Consider the following 16,318-nt stretch of genomic DNA (forward strand, 5'->3'; position numbering starts at 1 on the left):
CACCGGACGGCGCGTGGCCGCGGGTTGCTCGACGCTTTTCTCGCTTCTGTCGTACTTCAGGGTTTTTCGAGGGAAGCGGCATCGGGCCCCGCACGTCCTCCCGTGTCCTGCGCGGCGGGGCAGAGCCCGGGCCGGGGGCACCGGAGGAAGCCACGCTGGCCCTAACGCCTGCCCGGGCACGGCCCGCAGCTGCCGGCCACGAGCCAGCCTCCCGCAGGAGGTGTTCAACAACAACTACACCTTTTCTACTGCAGCCAGTTTTTCTACCATAAAAATAGAAAATAGTTAAAGGAAAGTGAAGAGTTAGAGAAACGCACTGAGGGCTGGCAGCTCGTGGCAAACAAGTGGTTTCCCATTTTGCCATACTTGTATTCTAGCCCACACATACAGAAAATGCAGATTTTTCCCAGGTTAACCTGCCGGTTAAATTTATTCCAATTAACGCTCAGCCCAGTTATGTTCTTCCAACTTGTCTGTGCTTATTGAATAGGAGATTTGAGGCGATTATGTATATTATTCTGTTATCCATACACGTCAAATATCACCCAAGCGTTACTTGTAACAGCGTGAAGTTCTAAATTAACTTATATGAAGAAATATGTTGCTAAGGTCTCGGTCTTGGATGCTGAATAATACACAACTCCATTCTGCCCTTTTCCGGGATGCGCTATAGCAGATGGGTGACTAATTATCCCGCAACAACTTCTGACTCTTTGAGATGAGCTGGCAGAGGGTCGGAATAAAGGCGAGCTACCGGGGACTGAGTTGTCTGCAAGACTTTCTTCCAACAGATACCCCGTCAGCAAACGGCCCGCTGACCTGGGAACCCTTGGCTTTCTCTGGAGCTGCATCCTTCTCCGGCCGGCGTGGGGACCTGCACTTTTGTGAGCAAACTAAATGAAAGCTCAGCGTCTCCATCGGCGATCACCTTACGTAAACCAATACCGAATAATAAGCGCTCTTAAAATAGCACCTTCCCAAATAGTATTTTTTTTAAAAGAATTTTAATTCTTCTTCTGACATTCTCTCTTTCAGCTGCAACAACATTTCTAATTATTAAAGTGAGCAGCACGGGATAAGAATCCCATCAGCTACATCCAGCAAAACTGGCACAAGATCTCCCTCCCTGCATGGGAAAGAAAACTCTTCACATTGACCAGCACTCCCAAAATAATGAGAAGCATCTGTTGGAATTAGTCATTGAGGAGAATTATCACATCACCCAGAACCATGTCATCTGCTGAAATGCAGCAGATTACTAAGAACTGATCTTCAGTCCAATTAATTTTATCATTGCCTTTTCACACCGCCAGGCTCCTCTTCAGGGAATGTGATACAGCAAAAACCATTGCATCAGCACTTCCTCCGCGACTTAGTTACTAGCCTGCATCGCTAGTTAAAAAATTATCATTTCGGGACTTCTGGAATCTGCTTTGCACCTGAACAGGGCGGCTTCTCCCACCGGGAGGTCTGGCTGGAGCAGGCTTTGGGACCCTTCTGTGTTTGCCCAGCGGTGCGGGCAGAGCGCGCTGCTGCTGGGAAAAAGCCAGGGACTGCGGGAACTCTTCAGCTCCCTCATTTTCCCTCCGCTCCCTTTGGACTAAGGGGAAAAATATTGCTCTTTTCACTTCCAGAGCCCTCTGCAAAGGCTTTTTAACTTTTATTTTTGCACCTGAGGCAGGAGCACAATGTACCCCAGGGCAGCATAATGTAATTTTACTAAATTAAATGCAAGGCGCTGTCAAGTCTCCAGGTGATCTCCGAGCACTGCCAAGCACTTCCAAGCCAAGGATCCGCTGTACTCCCCAGGGCCAGTGCTGGCCAGGCCAGTAGTCCCTGATCTCCGAGCGCATCCCAAATGGTATCGAACAACCACTTTCATACTGGAACGGTGCCCATTTAATTAACAAAAAGATTTGCAAGAGGATCGTTACCTATTGCCAAATGCATAACCGCTCATTAGGTCCTCAGGGGAAAAGAATAATTAGTCGTGCAATCTATGGGGGGTCTTTTTCTGCAGTGAAAAATGTGCATTTCATCACCCCAGCTGGGACGGGCAACCGAGGGCTGGCGGGGGTTCTGCTCACCCCACCTGCAGCTGGACAGCCGGGATAAGCAGCTCCCGCCGCAGCCCCACCGTGCCTATCTGGACACACTCAGGAACCCCATGTACTTCACAAACACCCCGGGAAAAAATAGCGACCGTGCTACTGGAATTACGGAAACGCTGTGTCGTCTTCTGGAGTCTTTCTGGGACAGGGATGAAGCCAAGCAACTATGAAAAGGCACGCTGAAAACAAACAAAAAGGCTTATCAGGCAGTGGCAGGTCTGCAGCAGGCAGTTTAGCCATGGGAAAAGCTGCCTTCCACGGCAGCTCAGACGGCAAAGCTGGGGGAGCCTGGCTGCCTGCAGTCCCCCCGCGCGCCTCTGCCCGGTGGGGAGAGGCAGAAACGGAAGGGTGGTCACCTCAGCATGGGGAAAACCAGGGAAGAATAAAAATACATTTCAGCTGATCATTTTGACTTGCTGAAAGTGTAAAAAAAGCAACTTCCGATTGAAAGACCGGCACAAAGAATGGCCCTGCTGAGCTCCATCACTTGCTGAGCGTGCAGGGGTGACGCCGGTGCTCCCAGGGCCCACGTAACCCATTCGTACGTGCACCAGCATGAGCGGCTGCCCAGAGGACGGGAGAGTTATTGACTGAAGGAGCACCCTGAAATACTGTAGTCACGCCTAGTATTTAACAGCAGACAGCACTAGAAGGTATAGCTAGAAGTACCTAGAGCAGAGCCCCCAGCAGATCCCCCAGCCCGGCCCCGCTGCGGGGAACACGCTCCAGCTCTGCCCCGTGTTAGATTTGTTACTCCCATTTGTTACTCCCGTGTTATTTACTGCAGTCGGTCCTGGGAAGCAGCCACGGGCTGGAGCCATGCCGTGGGGCAGCCCCGCAGCGGAACCCCGGGAGCCGACGTCCCCTCCTGCAGGGCTGGCATCAACCTCCACCTAAACCTCCACCCGCTTCCCTGACCTGGCAACTATTTCCTGATGCTGGAGTAATTCTGAGGAAGAGGAGAAAACTGCAGCCTGAGGACGAGGGCTCCCTGTGCCCGACAGCTCTCTGTTAAAATTAAGCTTGATTGGAATCACGTTGCAGCTTTGCCTCCTCTCAGACACTTACTCTTTGACTCTGCCAAATTCTTCCCGATATCCCCAGGCCTCAGAAGGACACTTTTTATCCTGAATGTTTTGTCTTTGGCATCTGCTGGACTGGACAAAGTATCACATTTCCAGGAAAGTTTCCTCTTTACATTACCCTAGCTTGCAAGTCCTGCAGATTCCGAATGCAATGAAAATTCACTATTAATAGCCATTAGCGTACAAACTAGGGTTAATGACCAAGAGAGAAAAATCAAGGGAATTCTCTAAGCACCAACTGGGCCATAGACCTGCGCTGCCGGGGCTGAAAAGGGGCATTTTCTGCTCGTGCTGGGAGCCCTGCAGTGGGAGGGAGGGCAGGGGGCAGGAGGAGAACCTGCAGGGAGGGGGGAAGCTGTCGGAAGAGCAGCTACCATCACGTGTGGCTATTTACTTCAATTAAACAAAGCAAAAGAATTGCGATTGCATCGGTATTGGCTTTGTGTTGAAGACTGAAATCCATTTTTATTCCACCTGAACCACGGCCATCTGCGATGAGAAGCGCAGAGTCAGCATTGCCGGAGCACACACCGCGGTCAGTGATACAGAGACCTGCTCTCAGCTGGGCATTGAAGCTAACCTCTTCAAAGCCTTGCCAGAGCCCGGTTTTAAGACCATTTCCTAAAGGATGGAGCCTTGAAACAAACCAGCAACCTGACAGCTGCTAGAGGAGGTTTAGCGGGCATTTTCCTAAACTCAGCCCCCCAGCGATCCACCGTTCAGCAGCTTGCGTCAGTGTGATGTACGGCGAGGTCCCAATCTCAGCAGATCCCAAAGTCGGCCCAAAGACTCCCAGATAAAACCTGTTTTAACCAAGACCACGTGGACTGAGTTTCATCCCAGGGCACGCACACAGACTGCAGACTTCAAACCTGTATATAAATATACCGATAGATATCCCAAACTTTCAAGTCAGCCCCCTGGAGAGGTGCTGGATGTGCTCTGCACCGCTGGTGCCGCGGCAGGGAGCGGAGAGCAAGCTCAGCAGGCAGCACCCTGCCCATGGAGCTGGTGATTTATTCAGCATCTGGCAGCGCAGGCTTTCGAGCTGAAGTTTGACAGGAGCAGAAGGTGCGTGAAAAGCAGCAGCAAGCGTGCAAATTCCTGCTGGGCACCCGCCGGAGCTGCTGCTCTGCACGCAGCTAAGGGTTAGCTGGGGCTTACTGCTGCGGTGGTGAACTGGGAGGACAAAATTTGCTTTGTCTTCCACCTACGGCACGGGGAGCTTGCTACGGAAAGGTGTGAATAACCTTGGACGTACCGGCAGGGTGATCTGAGCTTTTACGTGGCTTTGTTGAGGACTTTATACTGCCAAAGGAAGCGTGTGTGCACGTGTGCGTGCGTACACGTGTGTGCAGGCGCGCACACGCGTGTTTATCGCTGGCGATGGCAGCAAGGCAGAAAGCAGCAGGAGCAGGAGCCGGCATCGTAGGAGCAGCTGAAGAGCTCCTCCTGCTGAAACCCAGCCGGGGAGATGGGGCTCACGCTGCACACAGGCGTATGTGGCATTCTTTGAAGGAGTAAAATGGGATTTCTTACTTCAAGGAGGAAATACCACGCTACAAACAGCGTACACACACGCGGACACGCTGCTCACATCCTAACCCGCACACGTCCCCTGCTTTCATCCCATCCTCTCCCATTAGTGCATGCTATGGGCAAGAACCCTGCAAAACACCAAAACCACGGAGCAAGTGGAAACTGAAATCATTTGGAAAAGGGACAGACATGGGAATGTCTGCCATCACCACTGCACTGGCTGGCAGGCACTACAGTTTGAACAGACTAAAGAAAAAAAAAAATGAAACACTTCTAAATTACGCTGGCTATTAAAAATGGACACAGCAGGATGCAGCTCTATAGATCAATCTGCACAGGAAACAGGGAAAACATTAACGCTGTAAACTATATCCCAATAAATATAATGCAAGCGGGCTCTGAACGGAGCAGATTAAGACGGGATTACAGCACAGGATTATAGGACCACATCGAGTGCTCTCGTATATTTTGCCATCTAAAGATTAGATATTTTAAAGCTTCGATGCATGAAACGAGCCTGACCAAGGGAGCCTGGAAAAGCAGCTATGGCAAAGTGATCATTCCCAAACTCCTCTCTCTGTAGTAGCCCTGTGGGGGTATAAACACGACCCCAGAAGGGACGAGGGCCGAAGAGTGCGATCCGCCTGCTCAGCCCCTGCACATTGACCCGTCTCCTGCTGCACAGCCGCGCCGGCGCAGAGCAAAGCATCCCTGCCGATCAGCCACGCAGCCCAGACGATGCCCCGGGAGCGGGTGCTGAGAAAAGATGATAAGGAACTGAACAGAAATACAGTAATGCCACTCCTGATAGATCCCCTTGGCTTTCTGCCGTCTGCCATCGAAAACTTTGCTGTGCGGGAGGTTAAATCCACCCCTTGGTATTTAATAGCCTCTGATGGCCTTGCCTGATACCTAATAACATTTGAACACGCTCATACTTTCAGCATCCAAAACACCCCATGACAGCGGGTCCCCCAGTTTCATTACAAGATGCAGGGAAGGTGTTTCCTGTGTTTTAAACCTGTTGTCCAGAAATGGCACTCGCATTCCCCCCGGTTCCTGCGTTATGGGAGACAGAGCGGCTTGCTACAGGCTGGTGCTGATTTTAAACGCATCTGCTGTAATCCCCGTCAATCATCTTTTTCCTAAGCTAAAAGCCTGTTTAATCACCCGGTGCAGGGACAATCCCATCCCTCGGAGCCCTCTGCTTTCTGTAGCCCAGCTCACTGGGTCCGTTTGAAATGGGATGGCCAGCCCTGACTGCAGGGTCTGAAATGTCAGCTCCCAGAGGTTTATAAAAAACCCAGTATTTTACTATTAAGCATATTAAATTTTCCGACACGGCGTTTGCCTTTGTGTCTACCGCAAGTGGACATAACTCAGGGATGGGGGGGACTTTTCAGCAATCGTTCTTCTGCAGGAGTATTTCATCTTTTTGCCCATGCTGGTCAGTGCCTTCAGGGGCCACCACAAAACCCTGGTACTCAGCAAAAGCTATCGCTACTTCAGGATTTGAATCTATACCCAAGTGCCGTAAGTGCCTCAGTGAGGTTACCGAACTGGAGAGCCTTTCTAGTAAGGTTAGCGTGTTTGATCTCTAGTAACACTTAGAAAGTAAATAACAACGTAATTGAAAAACAACATTCATTCTGAGCTCTCTGGTATTTCCTCTTGCTGTATTTAGCCACAGTAAGTATTCTAACTTTTCAGAATTAAGAGATATCAGCTATTTGGTCACGGCAATATTTTTATTACCAGCACCTCTGCCTGCCGTGCACCAGCACGCGCCACCTCCTCCTCCTCCTCACGCATCAAACGAGACTGCGAGTAATTTGGGGGAAAAGAAAAAGCTGAGTGCGGGTGGGTGTGGTGGCTTGGCCCCGGTGGGCAATGAAGCCCCACGCAGCCGCTCGCTCACTCCCCCCTGGTGGGACGGGGGAGAGAATCGGAAGAGCAAAAGTAAGAAAACTCGTGGGTTGAGATAAGAACAGTTTCATAACTGGGACAAAAAGAATAATAATAAATTGTAATGAGAAGGAAAACAACAAGAGAGCGAGAGAGGAACAAAACCCAGGAAAAACCAAGTGATGCAACCGCTCACCACCCGCTGACCGATGCCCAGCCCGTCCCCCAGCAGCCATCGCTGCCCCGGCCAACTCCCCCCAGTTTCTATACTGAGCATGAGGCCATATGGTTTGGAATAGCCCTTGGGCCAGCTTGGATCAACTACCTTGGCTGTGCCCCTTCCCAGCTCCTTGTGTGCCCGGCAGGGCACGGGAAGCTGAAAAGCCCTTGCCCAGTGTAAGCACGGCTCAGCAACAACTAAACCATCAGTGTGGTATCAACATTATTCTCATCCTAAATCCAAAACACAGCACTGTACCAGCTACTAGGGAGAAAATTAACTCTACCCCAGCCGAAACCAGGACAGCGGGTTTTACCATCAGTTTGCCTCTGACCATTTGCAGGTGCCCTCTCCTCCCCACGGTCACCGTGCCCAGCTCCCTGCTGCACCGGCTGAGCGCTCGCTCTGCGTCGGTGACATTTCCCATTGCAATCAGAAAAGAAAAGAAAAAGCAGCCTGTCCTGCAAAGGGCTACCTGCTGGCCAGGCTTCGTACAAGAGCTTCAGCATGACAATCCTAAATTTCAAGTTTTTCATTAGCTTAACCGACAAAAGCAACGTAAACTGGGTAGAGCATCCCGGCGCTTTCTCAGGATGCAGGAACTCCTGAAGGACAGCCTCAGGGGAGCTCGCTCGAAATGAAGCAAGTTTGCCAAGGGCTGGTGTGCTGTGGGAAGAATTCACCCTCCCTGAACGAAACCTCGACTAAATATAAAATAGATAAACTATGGATAGAAAACTATACCCCCAGCTCAGAAGGCTGCTGCGTGGGCTAATCCAGCAGCACCTCGGGAGTCCATGACCTCCATAGATACTTTCCACCTATAACATTTGCCAACAGCATGTTTTGCAAAAAGTTGCCTGCGTGCTTTTGCAGACGTAGACGTATAAAATTTCACCTTCGGGCTCTCAAACTGCAGCTGCCCAAGCGCAGAGACGCTATGTTAGCCAGGCATGAGCAGAATATTGAGAAGTTTCACAGCCTCAGCTTCCCAGCCGTGAGGACAGACCCAGCTCACATAGTTTGGTCTTTAAGAGCTCAAACCCCAGCAAAGTGCCTATGGAAGGAAGCCGTGCAACGAACACCCCGTTGGATAAGACGACACCAATTTGGCTTTGTAAATGGCGTTTCATCTGAGAGAAATACTCTTGGTGTCAGAAACAAACTAAGCTCATGCACTGCTGCACTTCCAGTTATTCAGTAATAGGCTGAACTAAGCTGTATTTGCTAAAGCAATGAAAGGAAAAAGAACTAATCATCCTATAAATAAACCAGCTTATGTGTATTTAGTAAGCGTTTCTTGTTAAGAATTCACTACTTTCCACACATAATTAAATAGCTCTTAATAAAAAAGGAGTTTTTTATTGGGCTGTCTTCAGACTAGACCTACAGATATCTGAAGAAATGTCTGGAAGGCAACGCAAGTCATGCTGCAAAAGAAAACGTTCAAGCTCACAACAAAACTAGAAGAGCCAAAATCTACAGAAAGCAGCCAGTGCTGACTGCTGGAAAATCCCTCCCGCCCTGCAGCAGAGCCCTCTGCACAGCCCTCTCTCCTGCAGAAGTCTTCCTTCTCCCGGGTATATGTGAAACGCAGTATTTTATAGCTGTTTCTGTCCACTATGAAAAATGCGCATACTTAAAATTAAGCATACGCTTGAATCCATCAGCTTCAATAGAAATTAGGGGTATGCTTTATTTTGCCATGACTAAAGGCTCTGATGAACGAAGACCACTCCATTTCATAAGCCGAGAAACAGAGGGGTGTACGAAGAGATTTGCAGAGAGCCCGTGCTAGAGCTGAGCGTGCAATCATGGCCCTTGGCACGGGGTAAAGCCTCAAGGCCAACACCAACTGCCTCCGGAGCACAAGACAATCCCAGAATATCTCATTAATTACATTCTACTGGGACTTCAAAACTCAGTCTCCAGTGCACCCGGGACTGGGTATCCATCCCTACAGAAGTTTTCTCCCCAGCCTCTTTGCAGGTTTTCTCCTCCAGGCTGGGCACGTTTTCTGTGCAGCAGCACGTAGAGACGAACATTGCCGTCGAATTTTGACCAATGCATTTTTGAGTCGGTAGCAGCCAGATTCAGTGTCAGGGAGGTGTCTGTACATCAGGGGGTCTGCAGGATCATCTCCTGTGGAGGAAACTTCAGACACCGGATCATAACTGCTTTATGGGAACACTGGGTGACTACGCCGTTACTCTCAGCGAGGGCGCAGGAAGTGTTAAACTATGTCTGGAGCGGACCAACACCACAGAAAGTGCAGAACTAGCAGAGAAATAAGATAAATGGGAATTTTTGTGTGCATACTAACACCAACCGTTTCAAACACAACTGCCACGTGAGATTAGGATCATCAGAAGGGGAGCAAAAGAATTTCTCATTCGAAGGGAGGCAAGCTTCCAGATCCGCAAACCCAGTTAATCAGAGTATCTCGCTCGGGGACAGCATCGCTCCCGCTAACCAGGGTGACGCCGGGGATTACTCCTATCATAGCTCCGCTCGGAGCATGGCATCCCCTGGGATGCCCTTCAACTGCCTTTGGACGTTTTCCCTTTTCATCACTCAGACACTGTGGGCTCAGTTCTCTGCTTATTTACATCGGCTTTCAAGGCTGCGTAACCCCAACTTGCTCCAAGGATTCCCAGCCGGCGCCGGCAGAGCAGAGGTACGAAGCCCTTTGCCGTTTCTTCTGATGCTGGCTCCAAAGCACTTCTTTTACACACTTGGTCCTCCCTGGACGGTGCCTCCAAACAACAAATTTCCCCGGCCAGCAGCTAAAGCTGTGACACAACTGCGCTGTTCCCATAAAAATAGTAACCCTGTTGTCTTATTTCAATTTTAAGCTCAGACCGGCCATGGGCAAAAGTCAATCTCTTGGGAAAGCAAATGTTTTGAAGAAAATTTTCTTTGATTAGAAGCACAGAGAATGTATCTACTTTCCATATGGGATGTCATCCCTTTAAACTTAACCTCTTTTGAAACAAAACAAAATGACAACCGATAGACTAAGCACCCCGATGTCTTCTTCACCCATCGTCCCCAGCCTACACCCTCTTTCCCCAGGCTGTCCCAGCTCCCTGCATGGCCGAGGTCCTCTCCCTCGCGCACTCTTTCTAACACAGAAGACATGTATTTCACAGCCTGAACCCAGCCAGACTCTCATTCTCGGGCTTTCGGTCCGTTTGCTCCAGTTTTAGGGCAGAGTGGGGACAGACATTACATCGAAGCACCAGCCACAGTCACACCACCTCTATTCTCCATGTTTGCTGTTTTGCCCGTCAGCCGTTACCCCTTTAGTGCACATAAATAAATGAGTTTTCATTAAAACATCAGAAAGAGTAAATACTTTTACCCAAATTGGAAAGAGGCAGTTCAGCAGACGGACACAAACAACTAATGTTAGAAGAGAAAGATCAAATTCAAAGTTTTAAGAGCATAGGTCGCATGCATTTAGCTTTGCTCAAAGTCGTGCTCATTCTTCTGGTGCTCAGGAAACTTAGAGAAGAAAAGCTACTAAAGCAGACAACGTCCTCGGGTTTCGTAAGCCTGCCTGAAGGCGGGCACAGGCTGCTCAGTCAAGTCTCCCATAGTTTTAGCTGATTGCCACCAAACAGGCAGCCACCAGGTACCCAGCAGGGGACACGCAGAAGTACCTGTACTTCATTCCCGTCTCGGCTCGGACGGTCTCTTGCAGCGACAGCCCATGCAGGTGCAGGAACTGCTCCAGCTGCTTCAGCTCAGCGGCTCGGCTCAGCTTCCCCGGCCAGCCCGTGGCGGGAGGGCAGGCTCTGGGAACCGCACTTTGCTTTTTACCTTTCAGGAGCAGCTCGCTCGGCTTCTGCAGGCTGGGCTTGTGGGGTGGGATATCCGCACAGGCGGGCTTGTACAAATGCATGGTCCAGGCGTGGAGCTGCGGAGAGAGACCCTCAATGCCCAGCAGATGCTGGAGCGTGGGGTCCTGAGGAACTCGCGCCCTACGGCCTGCTGAGCGGCGAGCCCGGTGCCATCACGCTCCCGCCAGTACAAGACGGCACGAGCTGGGCTGTGTGGCCCAGGACGGTGTTGCACAGGACTGCGGAGCAGTATTTTTCTCCCAGCCATTCTTTATATTATTGCAACTGGCTCGTTTTAATCGACGCCCAGGATGGATTCCGGCCAAGATCAGCAACCCTGTTTGTCTGCTGAAACCTATAATGGTCAAGTACTCCACGGGATAAGGACTGCCAGTGGGAATAGAGCTCCGACCCCGTTTCCCAGGTCTTATATTTAGATAAGGAGAAATATTTGTTTGGGATTCAATCCAAGGCCAATAAACATAAAAGAAATATTCTCACAGGGTTTATTTCAGGCCTTGGCCTGGACCAATGAATGCTGCAAGCATCTCTTATGCAAGTCATTAAAGCATTTTGTTTTCTCACAGTCCGTTGTAAACTCTCACAGCTCAGGTTACCCTGTCTAAACTTCCCCAGTATCTGCAGCATCCCGGGCCTTCGACAATTAATTAGAAAACAAAGGCTACGGAGAAGTCAAACGCCAAGAAGAAAAAAATAACCTAAAAACAAACAGACAAGGGAAATACTTGAGAAAGGAATGAGCTACAGGCATCAGAGCTGGGGCAGGGAAGGAGCACCAGCGTTCGGGAGGCTGCGTGCCCCCGCAGGAGCCCGTCCGTGGATGGAGAGGGGCTGCGGGAGGGGAGCCGGCAAAGCCCCCAAGATGCCTACAAAACCTCCAGCTCCGCAGAACCGGGTGCCTCTCGGCACAGGGCAGCAGGCGAGGACACAGGTACACGTCTGAGCACAGTGCCTAAAAATAAACGTACCAAAGCCACAAACGGTTATTTCACCAGTGCTAAGTAGCAAACAAAAAGTCTTTGGTTCTCAGGGTCCTCATCCCTGAGGGGTGGTGGGAGAAACAGCACAGGTTGCGCGGCGTCACCAAAGCCAGTGCACGAGGACGTCCAGCACCCTCCGGCCAAGACAACATCCAGGAGGACCACAGTAACCTTTTCTGGCCAACACCAGCTCCCAGCAAGCAAATCATGACAATCCACGATACACACCATGCAGGCAGATTTCTGAGGCTCTTTATCTTAAAACTCAACCCATTTTCTGACTGCCATTTCAATCCCAAATACATTGGAAAAATAAGTTAAATAATCGAGTGATGGATGTATCATGAACTCAACTAATCCTTAAATCTTTCAAAGCAGATAAACAAAGACTGATCCCAAACCCAGAACATATTTTAAAAGATTATAATTCAATGTCACAGAGTGGGGTTTGGCATGGACATTTGGATTACCCGGTTATTCTTTCTCTGCAACTGTTGTGTCGGGGCCCTGAGGGCACTAATAGAGCCCGATGTCCCCGATGTCCCCGGTTGGGGCGGTGGGGGGGTCCTGCCCTGCCGCCCAAAGCTGGGGCATCCCCTTCTCATGGTGCTGCCCAAGTTGAACCATCAATGGCGGGGTGCAGGCAGTGCTTTCAAGCTCTCCTATTTGCAACACAAGTACCCTCAACAGAGGGAAACGTGCCCTGCGCTGGCAGCCGTGCCAGCCCCGTAGGAACCGTATTTCCCCCCCAGCAGCGTACCACCGAAGGCTGGAGCTGTGACCTCCCCTGCAGCCACCTTGCAGCAGGCGTGGACAGGTCTGCAGCTTCATCTGAGCACGGCTTGTCCGGCTGGAACTCCTGACTTCTCCCCTTATTCACTCTCATCCCTGGCTCCTAAAAGAAATCCCCCTTTTTTTAACCTCCTGTCAGATCCAGCTTGCTCCTCATCTATAATGCAAGGAGAACTAATGGCAAAGAAATATTTCTGCAAGCTCTTCTGCATTTTTTAGACATAAGAGTTTCACTGGTTTGGAGTTTTAGGGGCTTGTATACATCAGCATCATTAGAAACTTTGTTCTCCCAGAAGTTATTCCCCAGTGCTTTGCTTTTATAGCCCCTTTTAAGACCACAGGTGCCTGACCAGAGGCTGGTGTGCCCGGTGAGCACTGTGCCCAAGAAATTGCTGTCTTAGGCTACAGACCCACTCGTATTCCCTTCATTGTGCTTGTTAGACATTTCTGCACTTAATAACTACTTGCTTCATCTCTCATGGTTTTATCTATGGACGTGGTGTAGTAGTGGGCTTGGCAGTGTTGGGTTTACGGTTGGACTCGATGATCTTAAAGGTCTTTTCCAACCTGTGCGATTCTGTGATTCTGTGATCTTGTTTTCCTTTCAGTTGTCCTCTTCCTAATTTTTCTTCTAATGATATTTTTATTAATTTCTAATCCCTGTGCGTCTGCAAGATCTCGGTTTGTGCCAGGCACTTCAGGCATCCCCCTCCTGTCCGGGATTAGGGAAGAGCTCACCCGACTTCTCGGCTGAAATCCCCGCTGTTACGGGTGCAGTTGTGCATCGCTGGGCAAAACGCTGCAACCCCCTTTGGCAGCAGCCCTGCCCCTTGAGGTGAACAAACCCCACGTCCTCCCTCTGCCAGTCCCCGAAACTGCCCCGAGCGAGCACGGCCGCCCCGTCCCCTCGATGCCGCTGTTCGGGGACAGCGGGACCGAGACAGCAACGCCAGGCAATTCCTATTTAGGTTCCTATTTCATTGAGGGTCTTACTCGGCGCAGGAGATTAGAGTCGCACGTCTAATTTCCACTAATACCGAGATCCCCTTACATTTTTTTTTTAAAGGCGTAAGATCAGATTCTGGAGGCTGCGACATTTAAGATCGATGGAATTAGAAATTCAGCAGCTGCAGGTTTCACCTCCCGAGTGGCTCGTTCGCCGCCGCCGCTGCCCCGGCCCGGGGAGGGAAGGGGGAGATGGGGACCCGGGGCCAGCAGCACCCAGCAAAGGCTTTCCTGCCATTTTCTCCTGTCACCTGCACAGTCCCTGCACAGCAGCAGCAGCTTTTCAACGAAATTCCAACGAAATTACAGCCGCTTGGACAAAAGAGCTGGTGAGAAATAAGGCTGAATAACCACAGGCAGTTTGTGCCGAAGAAGTTACGGAAACTAAGAAACAAGTTCGCAGAATTTTCAGCGCTGTAACACACATCCATCACAGTGCAGGGGAAAAAAAACCCAAATAATCAGAAAAGTCAGACTCATAAAGCCAAAAAGCTTTCTATTATTGTTGTTGGTGGTGTTATTTTATAATTGTTGTCGTCGTCGTTGTTGTTGTTATTATTATTATTATTATTATTATTATTACTACTGGGGTGCAAATTGCTACTGCCTGACCAGCAAGGGGGGTACGTACCTGTGGGGCATGCCGGTGGTGTAGGCGATGGTGAACTCGTGGGAGAGCTCGCAGACCCGCAGGTACCAGTTCATCTCCAGCTCCCGCAGCAGAGCCAGCCGCCGGGCACGCTGCTGCGGCTGGCCGGCCCGGGCTCGGCCCTCCTTCCCGCTCTCCGAGGAGCTCTTCAGGGCTCTCTCCCTGCTCCCCAGGGAAAGCACCGACTGCTTCCTCAGCTTCAGGGCTTCCTCGGCGTTTTTATTCCCCACGGTTCCCGTGCGTGCCGCCAGCATTTTGCGTCCCGCCTCGGTGCGAAGACGGCACCCCCGGCACTAAGTCGCTGCCCTCAAATCATTTAAACTGATTTTCAGCACGCGCTTTCCTCCCTCTATAACCTCATGCCGGCCGCAAAGCTGTAATTAGATATGTGTCTGCGGAGCTTAACCAGAAAGAAGAGCTGCAACCTTCTCATGGAAACATCTGTAGCAGCTTCCCGCTTGCCGGCAGGCTTCGTTTTGCAATGACTAAGGAGGACAGCTCTTAAAAAACAGCATATAAACACGTGCAAAGTGGCACGCCTAAACTGGACTTGTCCAAAACAAGGTACTTAGATGGATCGTAGCGGAAAAAGAGGTCCAGCTCACTAAAGCTGTGAACATGGGAGGGCTCCAGCCAGCGTAGGTGAAGTCACGCATGTGCTCCCCTCGACGGCAAACCCGCAGCCACGTGGGCTCGCCCGAGCAAATTGCAGCGCGGTTCCTGCCGGACGCGGCCTCGGAGCATCAGCGTCTTCCCCGACCCGGCTGCGTTAGAGCTGAGCCGGCTGCTCCGTCCCTCCTCCTCCTCCTCCTCCTCCCACCTGCAGTGCTCCAGCTCCTCGGGTCGCCCTGTCCTGCAGGAACTTCCACTCTCCAAGGGATTTGTAGAAATTTGGGGATTTGATCACTCGCAAGAGGAGAACAAAGTTATGACTTTTCCTGATTAATTTGTTTGCTGAGCAAACGGCGTTTCGGGAAAACGTACGAAAGGAGTGGACACTAGAATTAATTTTCCTCTCTGGTTTGAAATGTAAAAGCTGATACGGAGATTACCGCACTAATCACAGCAGCCACTTTAGGAGCACAAACATATCCTTGTTTGGAGAGAGACGCAGGCAAAGAGGAAAAAAGCCCTCTAACAACAAGCAGGATTTTAAAGCCATGGCATTGAGAAGAAGCGTAATCGCGGAGGACGTGTGCGTCTCGCAGGGAAAGGCAACTGGCAAGCAGTTGCAGAGGGATGCGGGGGCTGCACAAAGAGCTTCACCGGGTCAGGGAAAAGGGACTTCTGGAGGTCTCCAGCCCGGTCTCCCCTCACGGCAGCTCTGTCACCAGCCCTAGATGAGTTTTCCCACCCGACTCTTGCAGACCCCCAAGGCTGGAGACTCCCCCAGCCCCCCGGCAGCCTCTTCCCACGCTGCACCACCCTCTGCTGAAAAAGCTCTTCCCAACGTCCATCCCAAAGCTCCCGGGACCCAAAGCTGTGGCCGGCGTCCCCTGCCTTACCACCTGCCGCTCCCCAGGAGAGTTTGGACCCACCGCCTTCCTCTCCCCCCTCCAGGCACTTCCAGACCACTCTTGGGTCCCCTCTCGGCCAGCCGGGACCGGCCCGGCTCTCGCCACCCCTCCTGGACCTGGGTCCCCCCAGCCTCCGGCCACCCGGGCAGCCTCCGCCGGGTCCCCCCAGCCTTCGGGAGCCGGGGACCCCCTGAAGCAGGCAGGGTCCTGGGTGGGGGCTGTTGGCCGTGCTCCCCCCGAGCAGCCCGGCGTGGGCATCGTCCCGCTCGCAGCACCAGCACTCTGCCAGCTCGCCGCCTTTCAGGGTGCGCCCGCAGTAAAAAAAAAAGCCCTTTTTAGGTGCTTTTTAAGAAAGCGGTTCCATTCGCTTTTGGAAGAAGTCCTATAAAATTTACCTGCCACAGAAACTGGGGTTATCCGACCTATTTAGCAGAGACGGCACTAAAACGTTCTCTGGAAATTTTGCAAAACTCTAGAAAAATGACTCAAAATTTGAGCTGTTAACAAATTCTCGTTCTGTGCCTGTTCTAAAATGTTACCTCATTTGTCATTAAGCTTTCTAGCACTTCCCAAAAAGGAAAAGGTTTCCAGCAACTCCAGAAGCCTTTAAATCAACCCGGAGCAGCTGAAGTAATACATACTTATTTTA

At 51.0% G+C, this 16,318-nt stretch overlaps 1 protein-coding gene across 3 annotated transcripts in view; it reads right to left on the reverse strand.

Moving 5' to 3' along the window:
- KCNAB1 (potassium voltage-gated channel subfamily A regulatory beta subunit 1) overlaps positions 1-14,406 on the reverse strand; it is a 75,481-nt gene extending 61,075 nt beyond the window's left edge. For 2 of the 3 annotated variants that reach the window (XM_072868077.1, XM_072868074.1), the window contains exon 1: positions 14,135-14,406. In XM_072868077.1, coding sequence (XP_072724178.1) covers positions 14,135-14,406 — 272 coding nt within the window. Of the gene's footprint in view, positions 1-10,525; positions 10,768-14,134 lie in introns of those variants that run through there. The other variant, XM_072868075.1, reaches the window with a different exon arrangement.
- Between the last annotated feature and the right edge of the window lie 1,912 nt (positions 14,407-16,318).

This window comes from Ciconia boyciana, chromosome 7 (assembly GCF_034638445.1).
Source record: "Ciconia boyciana chromosome 7, ASM3463844v1, whole genome shotgun sequence".
NCBI classification, from domain to species: domain Eukaryota; kingdom Metazoa; phylum Chordata; class Aves; order Ciconiiformes; family Ciconiidae; genus Ciconia; species Ciconia boyciana.